General features: G+C 42.6%; 1 protein-coding gene, 2 non-coding genes and 1 pseudogene across 5 annotated transcripts in view; all 4 read right to left on the bottom strand.

Moving 5' to 3' along the window:
• The window catches only part of eprs1 (glutamyl-prolyl-tRNA synthetase 1), an 86,178-nt gene that overhangs the window by 1,807 nt on the left and 70,376 nt on the right, over positions 1–13,995 (bottom strand). For 2 of the 3 annotated variants that reach the window (XM_041855651.2, XM_041855653.2), the window contains 13 exons: positions 13,008–13,232; positions 12,567–12,791; positions 12,122–12,349; positions 11,570–11,823; positions 9,567–9,618; positions 5,130–5,339; positions 4,714–4,786; positions 4,284–4,363; positions 3,929–4,030; positions 2,134–2,289; positions 1,051–1,248; positions 710–883; positions 11–171 (listed from right to left, as the gene is read on the bottom strand). In XM_041855651.2, coding sequence (XP_041711585.2) covers positions 11–171; positions 710–883; positions 1,051–1,248; positions 2,134–2,289; positions 3,929–4,030; positions 4,284–4,363; positions 4,714–4,786; positions 5,130–5,339; positions 9,567–9,618; positions 11,570–11,823; positions 12,122–12,349; positions 12,567–12,791; positions 13,008–13,232 — 2,138 coding nt within the window. The remainder of the gene's footprint in view (positions 1–10; positions 172–709; positions 884–1,050; positions 1,249–2,133; positions 2,290–3,928; positions 4,031–4,283; positions 4,364–4,713; positions 4,787–5,129; positions 5,340–9,566; positions 9,619–11,569; positions 11,824–12,121; positions 12,350–12,566; positions 12,792–13,007; positions 13,233–13,995) is intronic. The other variant, XM_041855654.2, reaches the window with a different exon arrangement.
• Positions 358–493, bottom strand: LOC121545237. Its single transcript, XR_005996233.1, has one exon. It is a non-coding gene; the product is annotated as a small nucleolar RNA SNORA5 (small nucleolar RNA).
• Positions 1,606–1,743, bottom strand: LOC121545236. Its single transcript, XR_005996232.1, has one exon. It is a non-coding gene; the product is annotated as a small nucleolar RNA SNORA5 (small nucleolar RNA).
• LOC121545238 lies at positions 2,433–2,549 on the bottom strand (annotated as a pseudogene).

Below are 13,995 nucleotides of genomic sequence, written 5' to 3'. Positions count from 1 at the left end.
ATACGCATACCTCTTGAAGAGGTTGGTCTGGATGTCCTCCAGTAGCCGTGTAAGCCTCTTCTCGGTGTCAGCCTCGGGCAGGGTGATCTTCTCCCCCGTGTCTCTCCTCACGGCCACACACTGACCCTGCTTCAGGTCCTTAGGACCAACCTCAAGGCGAATGGGTACACCCTGAGAGAGAGGGATGGAGGGAGGGAAGGAGGGGTGAGGTGGAGAGCGAGAAAGATGGAGAGCAAGAGAGAAAGAGAAGGAGAGAGAGATGGAATTAGAATGAGGGAGAGGATAGAGATGCAGACGTTTCCTTTCGATTAAACACTTATTATTGGACTGACGAGAAGTTTATCTCTGAAATCAACTAATTGTCAGTACTACAAATTTATCCCCAGCATCCATGGAAAAGTTACATGAGACCCATGAACTATAGTTCACTGTGGCAGCCATTTTGGACAGTGCGGTCCATTGTAGAGGAAGCACTGAATGAGACAGGGCTGCAAACTTTCTAATGGCCCTAGAAAGGGTTCTGGGGAGTAATACAATAACAATAATATTATACGCCATTTAAGATATACTTTTATCCAAAGAGGCAAACAGTACAGTGAGTGCAAAATGTTTAGTGTATGACTCCAGTGAGAATCGAACCCACGACCCTGGCGTTGTAGAGCCAGTTCTTACAAACTGAGCCACACAAGACCAGGAGTGGTGGTTTTACCTTGAGTTCCCAGTGGTTGAACTTCCAGCCGGGGGAGTAATTGTCTCGGAGGTCGGCCTTAACCCGGATCTCTCCCCTCTGCAGCCGGGCCAGGTACTTGGAGCACTGGGCCAGGATAGCCTCCTTCTCAGCCTCAGGCAGGGAGGCCGTGATACCACACGGGATGATGATCACCTGGGAGAGAAGAGCAGGAGAACATGCAGAGTTATACAATTTGACTAGGGCCAATAAAGGTGAAATTCTTTACCTTTTGCCAGGCAGTCATTTGTAATTCAGACTTTGTTATTAACTGACTTTCCTGGTAAAATAAAGGTAAAATCAAAATGTAAATCAAAACATACCTGGAGACAGGCGACTCTCGGGGGCAGCACCAGGCCCATGTTGTCCCCGTGTACCATGGTGAGCACGCCGATGGTGCGGGTGGTGATGCCCCATGAGTTCTGGTAGGCCAGCTGCTTCTCGCCCGGTTTCCTGGGGTCCTCGAACTCGATGTTAAACATCCGGGAGAAGTTTTGGCCCAGGTGGTGGGATGTCGCACCCTGAGAGAAAGAGAACCATTTAGCTTGTTTCTTACATTTATTTTATGATGAATATTTTCACAATTTGATGAATTGATGATAGAAAGGTGGTAGCACCCTGAGAGGAAGAGGAAACATTTACTTAAGCATCATTAAAAGTGTGCCTAAGAGGTTGATTTGCTGATAGTGTGTTCCATTGTGATTTAGAAAACTGCATTAGTAGCTTCTGACTTTGGTTTGGTTTCCCCTAGTCTGCTAGTAGGCCTCTTCCCCTTGGGTTCGAATTAACCATTTTAGGGGAAACCAAACCAAAGTCAGACCTTCCTATATATTGCTTACAAAGGGATAGGACAAATCAGAAATCAACCATTAGGCCCTAATTGTCCGTAGTACAAATGTATCCCCAGCATCCATGAAAAAAGGGATGTGAGGCCCATGAACTACAGGTTCACTGTGGCAGCCATTTTGGCCAGTGCAGTCCATTATAGAGGAAGCACTGAATTTGACAAGGCTGCAGACTCAAATAATTGAGAGATGCGCTTCATTCAGATAGGTAGCTTAGTGGTTAAGAGCGTTGTGCCAGTAACCGAAAGGTCGCTGGTTCTAATCCCCGAGTTGACTAGGTGAAAAATCTGTCGATGTGCCCTTGAGCAAGGCACTTAACCCTAATTGCTCATGTAAGTCGCTCTGGATAAGAGCGTCTGGTAAATGACAAAAAAAAGAAAGAAAAAAATTAAATTCATGTCTGAATGAACGTGATGGATATAAGCACTTATGATGAAGGCTCCAGCAATTTTATGAGACCTTCCTACATATTGCTTACACCTACTCCCATTAAAGAATTACTGTCTCAATCCGGAATTCTTGGGAACAAAATCCAAATGTGGCGGCATCCTATAAGTGTACCTGGATGGCTCTGCCACTAGCAGAGATGAAGGCCTCCACAGTGGTAGTGTAGTCTCCTCCTGCAAACTTCTCCTTCTCTGTCTTTCTGCCCTTTACCACAGGGATGGCCATCAGCTCCTCGTATACCCGTGCGTACAATTCTAGGATCTGTAACACCTGGACACATGCAAACGGAGAAAAAGAGTCAGTATTTATTAAAATACTAGGGGGGATGTTTAAAAGGTATGTTTAGGGAGAATAATGTTCTGAAACTGGGAGGTACTAACTACCTGACAAAGTTATTGTATCGTATTAGGCCTAATTGTATGTAGAATCCATGGAAAAGAGATGCAGGGCCCATGAACTACAGGTTCACTGTGGCAGCCATTTTTGCCAGTCCAGTCCAGTGTAGAGGAAACACTGAATTTAAGACTGTAAACGTTCAAATACCTAAGCTGTGCCTAATTCAACTTACACAGAAAAAAACAAAACGTTAAAGCCAGACTCATTAAGTCCCAAATAAAATGTCAAAATGTTTTTCTGGTTTTATACATCTCTAAATATATATATAGACTAAAGATGAATTTGCCATTTGGGTCACTTCAATGTGATTAAAATGACAGTTTTATGAATTATAAGTGCAGCAACATTGTTTACAAATCAGGTCAGATTTATCCAGGTAATTATGACGCATAGGCCTATTGATCATTTCTCTCACGCACGTTCTCTCTTTTCCTCTGATCCATCCACGACTACAGCAACATTCAACACATCAACAATACACATATCTAGGTATATCCCTATAATTACAAAAGAGACTCATTATCAATTAGGAGTTGAGTGATACAGAATAAAAGTGTAATTTAGCTGACAAATGCATGTCGTAACGGTTCATAATATTGGCTCCTGGCTGTCAATCTGTCTGTGCGTAACAGCTGATGATGCGCAGCATTGCAGATTTTGAAAACACTGTCTGTTGTAACAAAGTTGCTAGCTTGAGCTTCTAAATGAAAACTGGAATTGTGGGCGATTTTTATTCAGCAAGGGAATGACAATATTTTCTTGCTAGTTGAGCCATATTTTAGACTCCTCAGCACGAAAGCCAGCGCTGTCTACTCCTGGTAGGTGAAGCAAACTAGCGCGCTACTTTAGCTAGCTAGCAAACAGATAATGTTAGATCCACACATGCATTGCTTGCAAATAGGTGGGTGATTAGCCTACAGCCAAATAAACATTCATGCACTTGCTGGAGTTGCTAGCTGGCTAATTGTTTTCCTATTGGATGTTTAGTTTACTATTGCAACCTTTTGACGGCAAATTAATTTTGTAATTCAACCCTATAGTTGCGGATGGTCTTCATTTCAAGTCAAGTGTTTGCACCGCAAGAGATCAAGCAGATAAAGGAACTACTGTTGCACTGGAGTAGGCAGCCATTTTGTTGAACTTTTCTATGTAAATTGTAATTACTGTATTATAAAGATGTATAAGCAGTAAAATGTAGAGTAGCCTACATGCTTGTAGGCTACAAGCAAACAAGAACACCAGCTGTCTGATACTGACTGATTAAAGGGTGGCTGGCCCAGCGGCCGCTTGAAAACTCTCAAATAGAGCACATTATGACATCTTGCATGGGTATGTTTTGTCGCTCCGGCAGTGATATTTCATAAATACAAATGACGTAAATGAGACTTACCGAGTCTGACTTTAAGCATTGTTTGAATGCACTCCCCAGACCTGACAAGTCCAAACTCAACATTCAAGAGAGAAATGTAAGAACTAGTCTGATGGAGAGTTAAAAATAAATTGGCCTTTTTACCTCTTCCGTGGCCTCCTCTTTGGTGGCGAAAGCCGTGTGCCCCTCCTGCCACAGGAACTCTCTGGTCCTTAGGAAGGGCTGGGGGTGCTTGAACTCCCACCTCTGAGGGAGAGAGGGAGAAAGCGAGAAACAATGAGAAAACGAGAGAAACAGTAAAAAAATGTAAAAATCGGAATACGTTCTGTTAAGTTATCCTTAAGGGTTCTGCCAAAAGACAGTGGAAACACTGGACATGGTTAGGCATCTTCCATTTTAAGTACGTTTGGGCTCTTCCATTTTGATTTTTTTACTTCTGGAATTGACCCCAACGATGACGGTGAATATGACAATTATCATTAGTGGAGTGGACACTGACCACAACGTTGCACCACTGGTTGAGTTTGATGGGTAGGTCTCTGTGGGACTGGACCCATTTGGCGTAGGCAGGGTACATCACTGTAAAAAAAAAAAAAAGAGGAAGAATACACGGGTCAGTGGGGCGCCCCTTGTGTGCACATTCATGATTACCGTTTACCCCAGAATGGTACAGAAACAGTATGAAAATCTGGATACCGCTCAACCCTACGGGTCAGTGTGTGAATTAGTAAATGTATAAATGTATGGAAGAGAGACAGCATAGAAGTGGTGAGCGTCTTGGATGAAAATATAGCACTTATGTCATGATTTACATCCATACAATAAAGCTTTTGAGACCTAGTGAAAAGCATCTGTATATATTCAATGCATCAAGTTTAACCTTACGGTCTGACAGAAGGCGGGCAGGTGTGTGTGTGTGTGTCTCTTACCAGTTTCACTAGTGGGTCGGACAGCGATGGGCTCGGCAAGCTCAGTGTTCCCTGACCGTGTCACCCAGGCGACCTGAGGCCAGAAAACACACAAACACAGTTAACTATAAATGTGTCAAATCATTTTAAAAGGAGATCTTCTCTAGCATGTCAAAAAGACAAATGGTGGTCTCACACACACACACAAATCACTGGAGAAGCGAGGACCAGGATTTCCAATAGGGCTAGACACACACTGATACCACATATCACCACTAAATGGCATCAGGAACACACACATACACTGATACCAAAACAGGCACACACAATTCACTGGAGAAGTGAGGACCGGGTAGATACGCACAGATACCACATCTCACCACAAGATGTCAGGAACACCCATCACCCACCTCCCCCCAACACACAGACACACACACCTCTGGGGCAAAATCAGCTATGTGGGACTTCTCTTTCTCCAGGGCTGCCTGCGAGACGAACATGGGGAAGTAGCAGTTCTCCACACCCAGCTTCTTGATCTCACGGTCAAAGAACTCCTTGATGGACTCCCAGATGGAGTAGGACCAGGGCCGAAGCACGTAGCAGCCGCTCACGTCATAGTACTCAATCATCTCTGCCTTGGTGATCACCTGGAGGGGAGGAGGGAAGGCGGAGGGCAGAGTTGAGGGTAAGGGGGGCAGGGCATGTGAGGACGTGAAGGGAAACATTGACTGGTAAACAAACAAAAAACAGGGGCATTAACCACTTTCATATACAGTGCCTTCAGAAAGTATTCACACCACTTGACTTTTTCCCCAAATGTTCTTGTGTTACAGTCAATTTTAAATTGGTAAAATGTAGATTTTCTGTCACACCATAACATCAAAGTGGAATTATGTTTTTAGAAATGTTTACAAATTAAGAAAAAATGAAAAGCTGAAATGTCAATAAGTATTCAACCCCTTTGCTATGCCAAGGCTAAATAAGTTCACACATACAATTAACCCTTAGTCGAGCAGTGAATTTCAAACACAGATTCAAGACCGTGCATGTCAGAGCAAAAACCAAGCCATGAGGTCGAAGGAATTGTCCATAGAGCTTCGAGACAGGATTGTGTCGAGGCACAGATCTGTGGAAGGGTACCAAAAATGTCTGCAACATTGCAGCTCCCCAAGAACACAGTGGCCTTGGAACCACCAAGACTGTTCCTAGAGCTGGCCGCCTGGCCAAACTGAGCAATCGGGGGAGAAGGGCCTTGGTCAGGAAGGTGACCAAGAACCCAATGGTCCCTCTGACAGAGCTCCAGAGTTCCTCGGTGGAGATGGGAGAACCTTCCAGAATGACAACCATCTCTGCAGCACTCCACCAATCAGGCCTTTTGGTAAAGTGGCCAAAAGGAAGCCATTCCTCAGTAAAAGGCACATGACAGCCCACTTGGAGTTTGCCAAAAGGTACCTAAAGGACTCTCAGACCATTGGAAACAAGATTCTCAATCCAAAGATTGAACTCTTTGGATTGAATGCCAAGCGTCAAGTCTGGAGGAAACCTGGCACCATCCCTACGGTGAAGCATGTTGGTGGCAGCGTCATGCTGTGGGGATGTCTTTTAGCGGCAGGGACTGGGAGACTAGTCAGGACCGAGGGAAAGATTAACAGAGCAAAGTACAGAGAGATCCTTGATGAAAACCTGCTCCAGAGCGCTAAGGACCTCATACTGGGGCGAAGGTTCACCTTCCAACAGGACAACGACCTTAAGCACACAGCCAAGACAAAGCAAGAGTGGCTTCAGGACAAGTCTCAGAATGTCCTTGAGTGGCCTAGCCAGAGCCCAGACTTGAACCTGATCTAACATCTCTGGAGAGACCTGAAAATAGCTGTGCAGCGACGCTCCCCATTCAACCTGACAGAGCTTCAGAGAATCTGCAAAGAAGAATGGGAGAAACTCCCCAGATACAGGTGTGCCAAGCTTGTAGCGTCATACCCAAGAAGACTCAATGCTGTAATTGCTGCCAAAGGTGCTTCAACAAAGTACTGAGTAAAGGGTCTGAATACTTACACTACCAGTCAAAAGTTCGGACACACCTACTCATTCCAAGGGTTTTTCTTTATTTTTACATTGTTGAATAATAGTGAAGACATCAAAACTATTAAATAAAACATATGGAATCATGTAGTAACCAAAAAAGTGTTAAACAAATCAAAATATATATTATATTGGAGATTCTTCAAATAGCCACCCTTTGCCTTGATGACAGCTTTGCACACTCTTGGCATTCTCTTAACCAGCTTCATGAGGTAGTCACCTGGAATATATTTCAATTAACAGGTGTTCCTTCATAATGTGTTTGAGCCAATCAGTTTTGTTGTGACAAGGTAGGAGGGGTATACAGAAGATAGCCCTATTTGGTAAAAGACCAAATCCATATTATGGCAAGAACAGCTCAAATAAGCAAAGAGAAACAACAGTCCATCATCACTTTAAGACATGAAGGTCAATACAGAAAATGTCAAGAACTTTTAAAGTTTCTTCAACTGCAGTCGCAAAAACCATCAAGCGCTATGATGAAACTGGCTCTCATGAGGACCGCCACAGGAATGGAAGACCCAGAGTTACCTCTGCTGCAGAGGATACCAGCCTCAGAAATTGCAGCCTAAATAAATACTTCAGAGTTCAAGTAACAGACACATCTCAACAGTTCAGAGGAGACTGGCCTTCATGGTCCAATTGCTGCAAATAAACCACTACTGAAGGACGCCAATAAGGAGAAGAGACTTGCTTGGGCCAAGAAACACGAGCAATGGACATTAGACCGGTGGAAATGTGTCCTTTGGTCTGGAGTCCAAATTGGAACATTTTAGTTCCAACCGCCGTGGCTTTGTGTGACGCGGTGTGGGTGAACGGATGATCTCCACATGTGTATTTCCCACCATAAAGCATGGAGGAGGTGGTGTTATGGTGTGGGGGTCCTTTGCTGGTGACACTGTCTGTGATTTATTTAGAATTCAAGGCACACTTAACCAGCATGGCTACCACAGCATTCTGCAGCGATACGCTATACCATCTCGTTTGGGCTTAGTGGGACTATCATTTGTTTTTTAACAGGACAATGACCCAACACAGCTCCAGGCTGTTTAAGGGCTATTTTACCAAGAAGGAGAGTGATGGAGTGCTGCATCAGATGACCTGGCCTCCACAAATCACCCGACCTCAACCCAATTGAGATGGTTTGGGATGAGTCGGAGCGCAGAGTTAAGGAAAAGCAGCCAACAAGTGCTCAGCATATGTGGGAACTCCTTCAAGACTGTTGGAAAAGCATTCCAGGTGAAGCTGGTTGAGAGAATGCCAAGAGTGTGCAAAGCTGTCATCAAGGCAAAGGGTGGATATTTGAAGAATCTCAAATATAAAATATATTTCAATTTGTTTAACACTTGTTTGGTTACATGATTCCATATGTGTTATTTCATAGTTTTGATGTCTTCACTTTTATTCTACAATGTAGAAAATAGTAAAAATAAAGACAAATCCTGGAATGAGTAGGTGTGTCCAAACTTTTGACTGGTACTGTATGTAAATGTCATATTTAAGTTTTTTACTTTTAATAAATGTACAAACATTTCTAAAAACCCATTTTTGCTTTGTCATTATGGGGTATTGTGTGTAGATTGATGAGGGTAAAAAAACAATTTGATCCATTTTAGAATAAGGCTGTAGCATAACAAAATGTGGAAAAATTCAAGTGGTCTGAATTCTTTCCGAATGCACTGTATTGGTAGATGGGTAAAAAAAAGAACATAAAAAAAGACATTGAATATACCTTTGAGCATGGTGAAGTTATTCATTACACTTTGGATGGTGTATCAATACACCCAGTCACTATAAAGATATAGACGTCCTTCCTAACTCAGTTGCCGGAGAGGAAGGAAACCGCTCAGGGATTTCACCATGAGGCCAATGGAGACTTCAAAACAGTTACAGAGTTTAATGGCTGTGATAGGAGAAAACTAAGGATGGATCAACATTGTAGTTACTCCACAATACTAACCTAAATGACAGAGTGAAAAGAAGGAAGCCTGTACAGAATAAACATATTCCAAAACATGAATCCTTTTTGTAACAAGGCACTAAAGTAATACCGCAAAAAATGTGGCAAAGCAATTAACTTTTTGTCCTCAATACAAAGTGTTATGTTTGGGGAAATCCAATAAAACACATTATTGAGTACTACTCTCCATATTTTCAAGCACAGTGGTGGCTTCATCATGTTAAGGGTATGCTTGTAATCGTTAACTGGGGAGTTTATCAGGATAAAAAAGAAATGGAATGGCGCTAAACACAGGAAAGATCCTAGAGAAAACCTGGTTCAGTCTGCTGGGAGATGAATTCACCTTTCAGCAGGACAACAACCTAAAACACAAGGCCAAATCTAAAGTGGAGTGGCTTACCAAGAAGACAGTGAATGTTCCTGAGTGGCCGAGTTATAGTTTTGTCTGAAAATCTATGGCAAGACCTGAATTTTTTTTTTAACAATAAATGGGCAAATGTTGCACAATCCAGGTGTGGAAAGCTCTTAAGAGACTTACCCAGAAAGACACACAGGTGTAATCACTGCCAATGGTGAGTCTAACATGTATTGACTCAGGGGGTTGAATACTTATCTAATGAAGATATTAGTGTTTTATTTTTCACATAAATATGAATTTTTACAAATGTTAGAATTTTTCTTCCACTTTGACAGAGTATTCTGTGTAGATCATTGACAGAAAATGACAATTAAATCCATTTTAATAACACTTTGTAACAACAAAATGTGGAAAAGGCTAAGGGGTGTGAATACTTTCTGAAGGCACTGTATGTACAGTATACATATACACACTCACCTGAGAGTACCAATCAGCTAGGTTCTCCTCCTTCTTAGCCTCCAGCCCCAGTCTGAATTAGGAAAATACATACATCATTAGGGTGACATGTTGCATGAGCAAATGGCAGTGAGAAATTTGCTAAATGAAATCGATGGGAGGCATATTATCCAATGCAAATTCCAAACACGGCAACCTTGCATGCATTGTTCAGCTTACTTAACTTAATTAAATAATCAGCTCCTTATAACGTATTAAAGAAAACGTTCCAATTAAATCACAGTGCAGACTGTAGTGAGTTTACGCTATTATTTCTGATCTGTGCTTTTTTGCATTTGGCTTACGTTGTGTGATCAGTAGCAGACTGTGCCTATTGGGCCTCGGCCTTCAGAAGCATGGCTCCCAAGAAAATCATCATGCCAAATAGCCTATGTAATTCATGACAAAAACCACAGCACAAATACACAGCCAAAATTCTCTCTGGCACAGCTCCATATTGGCCAGCTCGAGTCTAGTCGAAAAATGTCACACGTTCACACGCACAGCCCAACAATCTCATCTGGCCACAGCCAGCCATCTCAAACCACCATTACATGCATGAGATCAGTCTTTAAAAATGCAATACACACCCAGCTCATTTGGATTAAGTCAAACACGCAATTACAGCACTTAATTAGTATAAAACAAACTATCGATACACTTTGTAATACGTTTTTAACTTTTCATAATTGTGCTGACAACAAGGTTGAAATCCACAAACTGTTAGCTAGCTAGCTAACTTAACTCACACAATTTCAAAGAGATAACACAGCAATAAAGCTGAAAAAAATAAAAAATACAGAACACTAGGGATGAGTTCAACGGAAGTTTTTCCAGAATCGATTAGTTTATGTTTGCTAGGGGGGATTAATCAACGTTAGTTTTAAACTAATACATTTGAGTTTTCTTCGCAAAATATAGTCCGATGTGTGCATGAATACTAGATATACGTTTACTTGTCTATTGCGGGGGGAGAGGCCACGCATATTTTGAATTAGAGTCATCTCTCTGTCCAGTGTCCAGCAATAGAAAATCACTTAAATTGGTTGTTTTCGATTACCAAATGTTCAATTACCCTCGATCGACTAATCGATTAATCGAACTCATCTATATGGAACAGAGAGAACACTCACCACAAATGTATCCTCCGGTCCAGCTAAATGGTCAATCATAAGATGTTCCGTTCTTCGCTTTTAAATCCAAGAGAAGCGTTCTACAATAGTCCACCTTTATTTCAGCTAGCTAAACAGAAAACTGCTAAAATTCAGCAACAACTCCTGGCTGATTTAATACAGTGGTGACGTTTGTCAAAGCCTGTTAGCTAGAGGGCACGGAAGCCGTGGAAATTAAAAAAATTAAAATAATACAAATCGGCTTGGCTAATCATGCTGTCAATCCAAAATTCTGCCTTAGTACAATTGAATGACAGAAGCCTTCAATCTAGTTTCTGAAGGCCCTGCTGGGTGGATTGTGGGAAGATTTCTCCCAAGATCCTGATTGAATAGCTATTACACTTTTCATTTTTCCCTTCCCCATCAGAGACATCACCACACGGAACACAATTAATTTTCACAAGTTTTCATTTTAATATTATTAGGCCTCCTCTGAATGCTTTGAAGGCCCTGACGGTATGCCACTGTGTGCGATAACACTCTAGGAGCAATGTGTTGAGCTTATTGCGCAGCAGGTCAAACCACTCAGATAAGAATATCATAATATGTCTGCTGCCATACATTTTCGTATTGGTGACCTCAGCAAGAATCGAACCCACTACACTAACATTGCAAAAGCCAAGCTCTACCAACTGAGCCATACAGGACCACATCCATTCAGCAGTACCCCCTATGTTCAAAAACACTATCTCTCCATCTCCCTTCATTTCTGCCATCCATCCCGCTATCTTCAAATCTCCACTCCATTAAAGTACCAATGATTTCTATTCATCCATCCATCCCTGTGCCCTCCCCTCTATCCACCCCTCTCACCGTGTCTGTTTCTTGGGACCACCCTCTCCTCCTCCCCCTGTGCCTCCCATCGAGGCCTCCTTGCTCTTTTCTCCCTTTGGCTGCTTCTTCCCTCCTCCTCCCTGTTTCTCAGATTTGTTCTCTCGGTCCTTGCGGTTCTTGTCCTCTCTGCTCGAGGCTCCGGTGGCAGCCACAGGTTTGTAGTCCTCTCCGGTGAGGGCCTTGTACTGAGTCTTCAGGGCCAGCAGCTGCTTCACGGCACAGTCCACCTGGTCCTGGTGGCATTTTATATTGTGTTATTTAGTCTGCCTGTGGCATTTCATCACTCTACTAGCATTTAGGGCTATCCCTAAATCACAATATTAAGATTTAAATCTGATTAATAATTTTTAGCAAATATTTATATAATAAATATGTTTGCACAAGTAGCTAAAGTTGCCAATGTTAACTAGCTAGCTACACTAGGTACCTGCACCAAAACTCCAGTATTCCTCATCTGAATAGCTTGTTCTCGCCAACATTTTTTCAGCATTTTTGGTCATAGTTTACAAAGTGAAATGAAATCCCACTTACCTTAGGAGCATTCTCTGATTTCAGCTTCCTCACTAGCTCCCCCTTTTGGACAACCTGTGTGAAGAGTGCCTGTTGGGAGGAGCCAGACTGGGCCTGGGGGGCGGGGCTAGCCTGGACAGGGGCAGGGCTGACGGCTGGGGCCACGCCTGGTTTGTAGTCCTGGCCAGTCGCCTGCTTGTACTCGGCTTTGAATGACAGCAGCTGATTGACAGCGGCGTCCACCTGGTCCTGAGAGGGAGGGGACAAAGACAAAAGGGTTGATGTCACTTTCTTTTCAACTACCGAAAATGAATGAATAAAGCTGTTAATATTATAAAATAAAGAATATTGTAGATAGAAATGTTGTAATAGAGCAGGCATGATGTCCATTCAATCTTTTATGACGCATTTCATCCAACTTGTGCCTAATGAATGCCAACCTATCATCCCTTCCTGTTGGTCTCACCTTGGGGGCCTTCTCGGTCTTCAGCTTCCTCACCAGGTCACCCTGCTGAGTCACACGTTCATAGATGCCTGAGCCAGAAGTGGCTGTGGGGGCTGGGTTGCTCTGGACTGGGGCTAGGGCAGGAGCAGGGGCTGGGGCAGCTCCTGGCTTGTAGTCGTGACCTGTCGCCTGTTTGTATTCTGCCTTCAAGGCCAAGAGCTCCTTCACGGCAGCATCAACCTGGTCCTTTTGTGGAGTGATTGATCAAATACAGAGGTTAGGCAGGAGAAATCAGGGATGAAAGAACTATGGGAAAAATGTATATAGCAAATACAGAGATAATACATAAATAATAGTGTCATACATGCTGATGACAAGTCTTACAATCCATTATAACCTCATAATAATGTCCAATACCTGCAGGGTTAAAGTAAAGCGTTACTGAACACTTCTCTTCCTTACCTTGGGTGCTTTCTTAGATTTAAGGTTCCTAACAGATTCTCCCTGTTTGGTCACACGTTCGTATAGGCCTGAGGGTGAGGAGGAGGAGGGGGATGAGGCAGTGTGGGCATTCTTGGCTGGAGCAGTGTCAGGAGGGATAATCCCTGGCTTGTACTCCTGTCCTGTGATCTGTTTGAACTCAGCTTTGAAAGCCAGCAGCTGCTTGACTGCAGCATCAACCTGGTCCTGGAGAGAAAACGAGAGGGAGTTTAAAAAATGAATTTATCATATCTTTTCGGCAGAAAAACCTCAAAACAAAGAAATACATTCAAATGTTCTACTTGGAGGAAATACAAATTGTGGAGGCTATTTCACCTCAGGATTCTAAATCTAATGTAATCAATTAAAAACAAGCCAACAGTAAACATGTCGTCCCCCACAAATGATGCAGCCCCCCAGGCCAATTATTTAAACTTAAATTGCGTGGATTAATGAGAAGAAAAAAAGAAGACGTTTTCTCTCTCGTTGGAAATCAAAACTTGATAGCTCACAATAGGGTTGGGCGATGTCAACCTTTGTCCTATCGTGACTAAGTACCCATAAAACGTTGTGATACATCGTTAAAAATACCACTAAAAAGGACCGCTAGCCACAGGAGGGACGAGAGGAATCATGTCAAAATATATTTTGGGGCCAAATATTTTTATTAGCTTATTCCTCTCTGTTGGAGATGTGGCAGAAAAGAGGTGTGTGTTTTTTTCTCCAAAAGGATTAACAGATACTCTCAATGATTTAATTTTTTTTGTGGCCAACTTTTTATTATGTTGTTTTTTTCTTCCTGAGAGGGGTTCAGATCACAGGCAGGCAATAATATTCAAAAAGTACATAGATAAAGAATTGAAAAACAAAAAAATACTGACAAAACACCAAACATCATGTGCATATCGGTTTCACTATTTATTTGAGAACACACCAGACAATTTGCAGAAGGAGCAAGTTTAAAATGGCA

This window comes from Coregonus clupeaformis, chromosome 29 (genome assembly GCF_020615455.1).
Source record: "Coregonus clupeaformis isolate EN_2021a chromosome 29, ASM2061545v1, whole genome shotgun sequence".
NCBI classification, from domain to species: Eukaryota; Metazoa; Chordata; class Actinopteri; order Salmoniformes; family Salmonidae; genus Coregonus; species Coregonus clupeaformis.
The sequence above is the reverse complement of the archived record's forward strand: the minus strand, read 5'-3'. Positions and strand labels throughout refer to the sequence as shown.